This window comes from Argentina silus, assembly GCF_951799395.1.
Source record: "Argentina silus genome assembly, chromosome: 13".
NCBI lineage: Eukaryota > Metazoa > Chordata > Actinopteri > Argentiniformes > Argentinidae > Argentina > Argentina silus.
The window spans coordinates 5,976,948-5,989,106 of record NC_139667.1 but is presented as its reverse complement, the minus strand read 5'-3'; the positions used below and the strand labels follow the sequence as shown (position 1 = coordinate 5,989,106).

The 12,159-nt window shown below is 45.4% G+C and overlaps 1 protein-coding gene across 1 annotated transcript; it reads left to right on the top strand.

The window, feature by feature from the left end:
- Positions 1-7,648: 7,648 nt before the first annotated feature.
- ky (kyphoscoliosis peptidase) lies at positions 7,649-11,883 on the top strand (the record flags this gene model as incomplete). Its single annotated transcript, XM_083683487.1, has 6 exons — positions 7,649-8,251; positions 8,737-8,851; positions 9,034-9,151; positions 9,398-9,589; positions 9,817-10,007; positions 10,172-11,883. The coding sequence occupies 6 exons, from the start codon at positions 7,649-7,651 to the stop codon at positions 11,491-11,493; spliced, it is 2,541 nt and encodes an 846-aa protein (XP_083539613.1). The 3' UTR covers positions 11,494-11,883.
- Positions 11,884-12,159: the final 276 nt, after the last annotated feature.

The window sequence follows — 12,159 nt, the reverse complement described above, 5'->3', positions numbered from 1 at the left end:
TAGACTATGTGACATGGGCATACCATACCGCATGCATGTCCCCCCCCCCCCCCCCCCCCCCCCACTCTAAATTCCTGTGAAAACGGCTGTAAGCTGGAAGGCAAGTCTGCTTCTTATTTCTGCTGAAACGACGCATCTAGTAAAAACTGTTCCTCCCTCTCTCCAGTTAATTGGCATCAAAGGCTAGCTCCACCACATACCTGGGGAGGGGTCTGTGTGTAAACTTTAATTTTAGATGATGCAGAGTGCACAGGGAGGCGCTGGCCAACCACATGGAATGACCCTGTGGCCAATCAGAGGAGCACAGTGCGGCTGGCGAGTGAGGTGGGAGAAGCCTCCAGGCCAGCGCTCAACATGTGTGTGTGTGTGTGTGTGTGTGTGTGTGTGTGTGTGTTTGATCCACGTAGAGATAGTGATGTGAAGATAGTGAAGGTAGTGAAGATCCACATAGAGATAGTGAACACTTTTTGTATGTGTGTGTGTGTGTGTGTGTGTGTGTGTGTGTGTGTGTGTGTGTGTGAGAGAGAGAGAGAGGGATCTCCACTTGGTGAACAAGCCAGACCAGTGTGTCGTGTGGGTCTTGTGAGGGCTAGGCTCATGGGTGCCTGCAACGATTAAAACCAGAGAACCTTTATACAGCCTTAGTAAACAACTCCAGAAAACAGAGATAGCATTCAGCGATTTCACAGTTTCACTATTCATTATTTCTACTGTGTTTTACCCTGTGCCAACTCAGTATTCCTGTGAAAACACTGACATACTGTATATGCTTGCATAACCTCATCTATCAGTATGAGTAGGGGATCCTGGCCCTGTTTTGACTGGGAAACGCCATCATTAGCCACAGTACGTGTAGGGAGAGGTCTGTCTCTGCTGACTGCTAGGTGGCTCTGGCTTTGTTGTTGTTTTTTCCCTGTTCTGGCGCAGGAGGAGGGGAGGCACAGTGATGATAATAATAATAATAACGGTGGGGAATAAAAGGGAAAGGAGATGGGGAAGAAGAGAGAGGGGAGCAGCTGGTTCTTGTTACCCTGCTGCCCGCACACATCACTACAGGATCTATCAGAATATTGCCTCCCGCAATTGCGCCTGTATGTGTGTGTGTGTGTGTGTGTGTGTGGGTGTGTGTCTGTGTGTGGGAGTGTGTGTGTGTGTGTGTGTGTGTGTGTGTGTGCGCGCGCTTGCGCTTGCGTGTGTGTGTGTGTGTGTGTGTGTATGTGTGTGTGTGTGTGTGTGTGTGTGTGTGTGTGTGTGTACTGTATGTATGTAGGCTTTGAGTGTGAGTGTGTTAGTGCAGCTGCCAGCACCCTGCGTAGGACAGCAATTGCTAGGGGCATGTTGCAAGGTATAAACTAATGATTGAATCTATAGGGAGCAACTACAATTTATCATGCATTCATGTCAACAAAACAAATGCTCGATCATGGTCATAACTTTAAAATGAAAGCTTTCAATTAAATATTGAATTCAATTAAAAGCTAAGTGGAAATCAGCACATGTTTTGTCATGTGCTCCTCAAAACATACAGCTACAGTATAAGAGCATAATGTCATAAGAGTGTTAAATCTATCATAATGCAGAATGGTTGATTTCCAGAAAAATAACAAAGTGCTGTGGATAATCATTGATCATTTGATATGTTCTCAGTCTCAGCGATGATGTCAAAGGAAGCACTTGTGTGCCAGGGGTGTAGTATGCTTTGTGTTCTATTGTGGATTTCTGTGCCAGGAATGCAAGTGAGACTTGGTCTCTGACCTCTCCATTGTCCTTGGGTTGGCTGGCCCTGTAGAGTGATGTCCACCTCACTACACCGCAGAGGAACTTTCCATACACATCAGCTCATCTCCACACAACATTTCGACTGGAGGAGGGACAGTATGTCGGATGAATTGAACATCCTTGACCAGTTTTCCGCTGACCTGCACTCTCTGTGAACTATTTGTACAAAGCCAAACCTATAATGATGGAACTCAGTGGGTGCCGTAATGGAGTGGACAGTGAAATGAATGGTGGTTCACTAAAAAAGGCCGGCAGAGCTGGCGGTGTTTGTGTGTACGTGGCCGTGGTATGTGGTTGGAGTGTGTGTGTGTGTGTGTGTGGGGGGGGTATAATGGTTTGGTAATGTCCATGGTTTTGGGTGAGCCACAAGGACAGGCTACAGAGAGGTGTGTGAGAACTGGGAATCTGAAGGACACCCACACGCACTGCCCTCTAGTGGACAAATGTAAGGTCAAAACAAAGGACACAAGCGTGGCTAGTGACACTTGATGCATTGGTGTAGAAATGATGGTGAATTGTTGCCATCTTGGTGTTGTCATGATGTTGTTGTGGCTGAATTTTGCTAAAGTGCAAAACAAAGTGTATAAAACCATTTCATGGTGTTTTGAAAAAAAATTATAATAATTACACACATTATTAACACATGCAGATAAAATATCACCATCAACCAGATGTTTTACCAATGGGACCAGACTGTGGTTGGAGGTATAAAATCTGCTGTGAGGACACTTTTGTGTGGAAGTAGTATCATGATGTGGAAGATGGCCGTGCCCCCTGCCCTCTGTTTCCCCTGCTTCCCCTCCGTGTGGCACACTGGTCTGCCACTCACACGCTCAACAGGAAATGTTTGTTGTCTTTACATTTCCACATGGCTTTATGGGAAATGAATGCTGACACTGACACTTTGAGTTCTAAGACTGCAAACAGTACTATCAGCAGTGACCCTGCCTCTCTCTGGCATAATATCACCCTCTCCTTCTCTTATGATCTTCAGATCTTCAGATCTTTTGATCTCTTCTGATCTTGCTATGATCTTGGGGTCTGCACAGAATCTATAATACAGTACGGTGGATGTGTTTCATTCTGCCAGGGCTTCAAGATGCCCTCCAGTAATACATACATACAGGTAGAGACTGTTTTCTCTGCAGATAAATAACATGGTCCTGTTACTGGGTTACTGGGTTAGCACATGTTGTTAATTTGGTGAAAAGAAATGACCATGTGCTGATCAAACTCATCCACAGTCGTTCTCAAAATAGCCCACACATGCTTCAAATGTGTGCACGCAGAAAAACACAGAAAAAAACCCTAAATATACCACAAAGGTGCTTTGTTGTATTGTGCTTGGAGCAGGAAGACCACAAAGACAGAGTTACTAGACAACGGAGGGTGGGATTTCCTTCTCCAGGCCAGTCTACTCCCTAGTATTGTCTGATTGTTAGATGGTGTCCAAGTGAGGGCATGAGAATAGCAACAGTGGAGGTGCATCCATTCTGCCTACCATCATACACACTCTTTCGAAATTCTGAACACAACAGTGATGAATGTTGATGCCACTCCAACATGTGAACCCTCACTTATTTCACCATGTCTAAACTTGCTGACGTCAACATCCTCAGATGGCTGACCAGATAGATGGATGGGTTTTATTTTGGAACTACACAACCTCACAGTTCTACACACAGAAAGTATGCAAACATCCTCCGCCATGTATGAGTTTAAAGAAACACAAGGTCACAATAACTTGAATCTGCAGAGGCAATCGAAAGCTACCCATATCACATATGCGTAATTCAAAAGGTGAATTAAGGAATTAACCCTAACCCTAATCCTAACCCTAACCTTAACCCTAACCCTAACCCTAATTCAAAAGGTGAAACCCCTGCCTCACAATTCAAAGTGCGTACAGTGCCGTCGGAAAGTATTCAGACCCCTTCACTTTTTCCACATTTTGTTGTGCTATAGACTCAATTCAAAATGGATTAAATTAAAAGAATTTGCCATCAATCCACACACAATAACCCAGAATGAAAAAACGTAAATAGGTTTTTAGAAATTTCAGTAAATTTATTAAAATTGAAATACAGAAATACCTCAAGTATTCAGACCCTTTGCTATGACACTCTTAAAATTAGCTAAAATGCCAAAATGTCAACAACAAATCACTCAGTAAGTTGAATTGAGTGCATCTTAACGCAAGGATAATAGTTCATGCAATTTTGGAATTAATATCTTTGTTTTTATAGTTTCTCTGATTTGCATAGGAATCAATTACATACTGTGTAGATTAGGATGTCACTACCAACTCAGCAAATTTAATAATTTTCTCTTGATCCTGACAAACTCCCCAGTCCCTGCCAGTGACAAACATACCCATGACTTGATGCAGCTACCACTATTCTTCACACAAGAGATGGTGCAGAAACTGCATTGCATGTGCTGGATTTGCACCAAACTTAATGCTTTGTAGTAAAACCAAATAAACACAGTTTTGTTCCTCTCCATTTGCTCAGTTTGTAATGACAACCTGATCCACACAGTGTGTAATTGATTCCTATGCAAATCAGAGACCCTATAAAAACAAAGATATTAATTCCAAAATTACATGAACTAAGGATAATAAGATGGACTTAATTCAACTTATTGAGTGATTTGTTGATGACATTTTTGCATTTTAGCTAATTTTAAGAGTGTCATAGCAAAGGGTCAAACCTGTTTTTGCTTTGTCATTCTGGGGTATTGTGTGTGGATTGATGGCAAATTCTTTTAATTTAATCCATTTTTTCTATAACACAACAAAATGTGGAAAAAGTGAAGGGGTCTGAATACTTTCCCTAGGCACTGTATGTTCAGAATTGCACTGGCCACATTCTGGAACCAAATTTGATTGAACTTCTTTGAGTAGATCTACTGTACAACGTGTCTACACAGTGGACGTGTGTCATATGAATTATGCAGATCAGTGAGCCTAGAGTTATTTCATTTATTCATGATCTGTATTTTGGAACCAAGGCAAATTGAATGGGAATAGAAATACTACACGGTTCTCTTAGCAGGTCTTACTCCTTACGTTCTTCTAAATCAGCCATGATATGTCGTCGCAGACAGGATTACTTAACTCATAGCTGAGGGTTGCCAGGGAGTTCCATTATCTGTAATTTTGAACTTGAACTTGATAGGCCTACCGGGCATGTATTCTGTGCCCTCTCTTCCTCATTGCACTAATCAGAAAAATTTGTGTGAAACAAAAAGTCCAACAGCTCAAAAGCGGTAACAATGCATAGATACAGTATGGAACTATTTCTATGCAATAATGTAACTGAAGGGGGTACCAGTTGAGAAGGGATGGTTCAATGATGTAAGGATAAAAAAAATCTATCTACAATCTAGCAACAATCTCCTCATCAATCTCCTCCTCATCGCACGCACGCACGCACGCACGCACACACACACACACACACACACACACACACACGCACGCACGCACGCACGCACACGCACACTGAACTGTGCAATTTCGGCTATACAATATTCAAGTGATTGGGATTAAATTATTGTATGATGTGTTAACATTAAACAAAGTATACATGCAATGAACATTCCTCGTTTACACCGCATTAATAACCATCTCTTACCTTCTGCAAATAGATTGACTGTCACTCCCGTCATATCTCCATCGTCCTTGACAGTTTTCATAATTCTCCTATTCTCAAAGTCCATTTATCAACGCTATTGTTGCTTATGTTTTCTTCTCTATACAACTTGAAGTCTAAACTTTGCGGTCTGGTGTTGACTTAATAGTGTCCCGCAGGTGAAAATGACAGTTTGCGCTGAAGTAGCCAACGTAAAACAATGGCACCTCCCATAACCAATCAGAACGCGCAAATTGCCCTCCATAAAGGCGACTGTAGAGCTCGTTAAATGCTGCGACGTCGTCCTTCATATGATATCCATGTATTTGTCACTGAGACAATCGCTCATATTTTTTCCATGTTATGACATTGCCCATATGATTTGGTAGTCTAGTTTCAAAACGTGGAGCAGAGGAGAAGTCCACTTTTTTTTGGCAGTGTGTCAGCTTCAGCGCATTGGAATAAAATGGTGTATTTTATTTATTTTCTATTTTGCCACATATACAGCAACCAACATCTTATTGTGCTAATGACAGCATCTAAGTGTATCTATCTGAATGTATAATCCCTCACTCCTTCACTCCTCCTAACCAGTGGACCCAGCCAGCTGCCAGCCAGCTGTTCCTGTCAGATGGTACCATGGCCAGAAAGGTGACTGTCCAACCTCCTGCCTTCCCCTTCAGACCAACACTCCTACGCATCTGTCTGGTGTTACATAACACTGTGACATCTGAGGATAGACCTTCTTGATGCAGTGCCAGGGCAGGAACAATACATTAATCTATACAATACCTGGGTGGGATTCCTCAGTCTCATTAGAGGATACTTACTCCCATTCACATCATTGCTGTATTCATACTATGCATCTGTATATATTCCACCAGATCCAACACTTATTATTGACTGTTATTATTATTAATATTATTAAATTGTTATTGACTTTAGATCTTTCCTCTGCCTTATTGGCTATTGTATAATTCTATTATTATTTTTGATTTCTTCTCCTTGATACGGTGCCCTGCATAAGTATGGGAGAGTGAAGCATTTTTTCTTCTTTTGGCTCTATACTCCAATAGTTTTTATACATAGTCCCCCTTTTTCAGGACACCATAAGTAAAGGGACAGATTCATACTGTATAATGTCCAAATTAAGCACTCATGTTTAGTATAAAATCTGTCCCATGACTTTTGGGTACCCGGAAACAGGGGGACTATGCATAAAAGGTGTGTACACAAATACCATCAAATAAAAGCTGAGAATCTCCACTTTAACGTCATAGTATTTAAACTGAAACTTTTGGAGTGTAGAGCCAAAAGCAGAGAAAACGCTTCCCTGTCCCATTACTTACGCAGGGCGCTGTATTTCACTGCACTGTTGAGCATGCACGCATTTCTGTGTACCGTTTACGTCTGTGTCCTGTATATACAGTATGATGAATAAACTTTGATTTGATTTGAGGAGAGAAAATGTGATCATGTGGAGGGACTGTATGTGTTTGATGTTGAAGCGGTTATTATCATAAGTGCTGCCGTCCCAACAAACTGGTCACCTTACGTCAACAACTAACTCTCTGTTGAATCTGACCCCCCCTTCCACTCACCCTCATACACACACACAAACACACACACACACACACACACACACACACACACACACACACACACACACACACACACACACACACACACACACGCACACACACACACACACACATACGCACACATATGCACGCACGCACGCACACACACAAACACACACACACACACACACACACACACACACCCCTTACTTCTGATGGGGCTTGCTCTATTGGCTGGTCTTAACTGCTTTGTAGTATTTTTAGGCTTGTTATTCCTGGGGCCAGTCCTGGCAGGCCACAGAGGGACTATAAAAGCTGCCCTGTAACAGAGGGCTAGTCCAGCTCAGAGTGAGGGGATCTCTACAAACAACCAGGACTTCTATTTGGCATCCAGACGGGGTAAGCGATCGTTCAAATTGTGATACGAGACGAACCATCTGGCCTGGGTCTTGTATTGGCTGAGTGTGCGGGCATTGCCAGAAGAAGTCTCATGAGAAGCTGTGTCTTAGTCACAGTGACTGTGATTTTCTCCCGCTGGTGTGAACTAATTTTATTGCTAAAGATTAAAGCTCTAATTCACAAATTCTTTGGCACACAGTGAACTATTTTTCATTCCTCCCTGTTTTTTTCCACATAGGATGCAATGCCCCCAGAATAATGTCAGAGGTTGCTATTCAGAAGTTCTCCTTCCCCTTGTCCTGCACCTCTCGCCTCTCCCAACCAGATGAACCAACCAGCCAGGACTTAAACAAGGGATTGAACCCTCAGCTTCTGCCAGAGAGAACAGGTCAGAGGGATAAGAAACCCACTACAGTCAGGTCTACAGGAGCCTCCATCCAGAATGGGCCTCAGGACCAGAGTCCCAAGCCTCCTGCTGAAGGGGCCAGGGTTACACCCAGAGGACAGGCCAAGCCACAGTCTGCTGAGGTAGCCCAGTGTGGTGTCCTGTCCAGGCGGGCAGTGTTTGAGAAGTTGTCTGTGAAGGACTGTGACGACCAACGTCCTGCAACCAAGAGGCAGCTCTCCTCAGAGAGCGCTGCCAGGACTGTAGGGGTCGTGAAGAAGAGTGCGGTGAGGAAGGACACAGAGCAAGAGGGTAAGGGGGGTTCCAACCACAAACCCAAACCCCCACTAGGACAAAGGGGGACCCCATGCCCTGTTGGGGGCGCAGACACAAAGAGGAGGCGTCGTAAGGACCTGTTCTCCAGCTCTGAGGTTTTCCACAAAGTGGACACACATGCCATGAGGGCAGGGGCAGAGGTGGGGTCACACACTCATCACACTACCAACTCAACATACATAAAACGCTTCTACATACTGTACACTGCTTCTGCATCTCTCTGTCTTCCTTGGGCTAGCTTCACTGAGAGAAGAGTCAGGGACGTATCTATACCAAAATAACCCAAATATCGTAAACATTAGTGGCAACAAGAGGGCAGTCATAACAGAGGAAGGTCTGTGTGTTCCAGTGCCTTTTGAAAAGCGTTGAGGAGCGATAACATCTCCCATCAACTGCACTGAAACCATAACAAGTAGCACCCACGCAGCACACAGTGACCTTTATCAGTGTGTCCGTGGGTTCATGCCTATAGTCAATTTCTTTGGATTGCGCTTTTAACTTTTATTCATCCAGGTTAGTATTATCCACATGAAATCATTGCTCAGTGTGTATGTGTATGTGTATTTGTTTATTGTATATATGATATTCATATTTGTGTGTGTGTGTGTGTGTGTGTGTGCTGCAGTTGAAGGAGCAGCGTGTGTTCAAGGTGCAGACCATAGCTCAGAGAGTCACACAGGGTGCCAGAAACGAGCTGGAGAGACTCCGTGCCATCTGGGTCTGGCTGTGCCACAACATTGGTCAGAGTTTCCCAAAACATGTAGCTCTTACGTGCAAAGAAACACCACCATTACATACCAAGCATGTTTCAAGTATCAACCACAAGTTAACAATGTTTAAGGAACATTCGTTATAGGATATATACCTGAGTCTAACGTGAGTCCGACATGTGACATTTACTGTGATGTTTTTGGGGTTTCAGAGTATGACGTGAGTGGGTACCTGGGCCAGACAGAGAAGCTGTGTTCCCCAGAGGAGGTCATAGCTGCAGGTCGAGGAGTGTGCTGTGGATACTCCAGCCTCTGTCTGGAGATGTGCAGGTAAATAAATAGTCCAACATTACACTTGGGTTTACTACTAGGCCTACACCTTTATTTCTCCCTCTCACCTTCTGTCTATTAGATACAATCTCATAAATGACTGACTCATCCTCTCACTTCAGGGGAGGTGCATGGGTTGACTGATAATGTTCTGTGCTTGCCTTGTCGTCTTTTAAAAGTGTATCCTGTACCCTGTAAAAGTGTATCCTGTATCCTGTATCCTTCATCTTGTCTGTGGGTTTGCAGGGAGGTGGGCATCGAGTGCCAGGAGGTGCCCGGCCACAGTAAGGGCATTGGGCACAGGCAGGGCCAGAGCCTCCAGAAGGCCAAGTCTGACCACATGTGGAACACTGTACAGCTGGGGGGGCAGTGGCACCTGCTGGACGCCTGCTGGGGGGCAGGCAGGGTGAACGTGGACCACAAGACCTTCATCAAGAAGTAAGAACATGGACAAGACACTGCAATGATAATGATATTAAAGCAGGCTAGGAAAGAATGGGGCCAGATTGAATAATACTAATCTAAAAATAACCACAGGAAGATGTTCTACTACACAAACAACTCTTAAAAAAAAGGTGTCAGTCTACTCTGCTTTGTTATTTCACACATTGCACAGTACAAATAAGGAGTTCAGATCTCAAACAGTCTGCTTCTGTTGCCTGCAGGTTTGATGATTTCTATTTCCTGACGGACCCTGAGGACTTCATCGACTCCCACTTCCCAGATGAGGAGAAGTGGCAGCTCCTGGACACGCCCATCCCCCTGGACGAGTTTGAGAAGAGGGTCTTCAAGACCTCAGCCTTCTACAGCCTGGGACTGATTCTCCTCCAACCCAAATACTACCACATAGTCACAGGTAGGAAGCCTAGGGACAGGAATTCTACACAGTAGTACTGGACAGTACTTAATACTGTCCACTATAGAAGCACACAGAGACTAAATTAATACCAATAGTATCCAATGTATATTTATTGTGTGTGTTAGAAATTGTGAATGAATGGTGTCTGACTGTTTCCACAGATGATGGAGAGGCAACAGTATCCATGGGCTTTTCCAGGCCTGTCACTTTCACCTATGAGATCTCCCAGCAGGGCCTCCAGGGTGGAGCTCCAGACACAGGAGGGGCAAGCTGCTCCTCTGGCCTCCTGACGGTGTCACACCGGGGCATGAAGCTACGGCTGCTGCCCCCAGCCCGTGGCACCTACGATGTGAAGGTGTTTGCCCGGCCCGACATGGCCACCACCCCCCTCAGCTGGGTATGTTCTTTTACACTGGAATGCCCGACACCCAGGCCCTATGAGGAGCTCCCCGAGAACCCCTTCCTGTCCTGGGGCCTGCAGGCCACGGCCAGGGCCCTGGGGCTGGAGGACAGCAGTCAGGGGAGTGAGGCGGCTGAGCTGGAGGCTGGGGTCTTTGAGCTGGTGTTGAAGACCTCCAGGCCTCTCATGGTGCTGTGTGAGCTGGTCCACCCTGGCCTGGAGCCAGCCCTGGCCAAGCGCTGTCTGGCCACTCAGATAGAGCCAGACCGCTTGACCTGCAATGTGCTCTGCCCCCTCCGCGGCTTCTATCGCCTGTCTGCCTTTGTACGGGACTATGAGAGGTCGGAGGTCAAGTTCCAGAACGCTGGTAACTTCCTGCTGCACTGCAGAGGCAAGGCGGTGAGTGTGAACGAGCTATTCCCCCCCAACCTGGGCTCGTCCTGCGGGCCAGGGATCCGCACACTGGACGCAGAGCTCTCAAAATTCAGCCATACAGGAGCGCTGGTGAGCACACAGCAGGGCAAGTGCAACATCACCTTCCACAACCAGCGAGACCTGGAGCTGCACGCCATGCTCTCCAGAGAGGAGAACAAACAGCTGCCTATCCATCCGCTGGCACGCCATGTCTTCTGCACGTACACTGACAGCAAGGTAACAGTGAGCATCAGCCTGCCTGATGCCGGGGTCTATCGGCTGGGCCTGTATGCCAAGACCATCCCCGGTGGAGACTTCAACCCACTTTGTGATTTCATCCTGAGAAGCAGCTGTGAGCAGCGCGGGCCTCCCTTCCCCTGTACCTACTCAGCCTGGAGGAAGGGCTGTGTGCTGTTTGAGCCCCGCGTGGGGCTGCTGGAGCCCCTCTCTTGGGTGAGGTTCAGGGTGAGGGTCCCTGGGGCCCAGAGGGTGTGTGTGCTAGGGGAGACACAGACCGAGTTGAAGATGAATAAGAGCAGGGTGTGGGAGGGGGAGGTGTTCACTGGGAATGGTCTTCCACAACTGAAACTGGCCACCGTGTCGGGGGAGTCCACTGACATGGCTGTCATGATGACCTTTGACATCCAGCATCTGAAGAATGAAGAATGAGACTCAGCAAACTTGTTCACATGACCTCATACATCCTCACACAAATACTGTGTTGACAGAAGTGGTATATTGTCAGTTTATTTGTAAAGTGCATGAAAGACACATTATAAATGTCACCAGGAATTATATGTGCTTGCTAACACACACCTGATGTTTGTCAGAGTAAGGTAGATACTACAGAATAAGGTAGATACTACAATATATGGCTCAGTTCGAGATACACAGTGGTCCTGCAATGACTTTGCAGATCTGGACTCTCTTTTAGCTAATTCATGCATGGTTTGGATGTGTTTTTGAAAAGATAAAATTGTATCAACAGATAAATCAAAATGTTGAAACACAGGCAATAAACAGGATCTCCAGATAAGTATCTTTCCACAGCCACTGTGTCAGACCACACAAACCTTATGGGTTTGGTACGTGAGACTATCTCTGGATACCGTATGCAGAATAAAGAATGAACCAATAAGTCAAGCTGATGATCCTATAAGAAAGGCCAATTGTTGGTGTATAAACTAGGTCTGCAGCTTTTGGCAGAGGGACAAGCATGTTTAACAATAGAGGCCCAGCAGTGAGAGTGATGAGTGTTTACATGTTGCTGTCATAATAGCATGCACAGAAATAGCCTGGGCCCACAGCTTCAGTAAAAATACAACAATAGAGTGG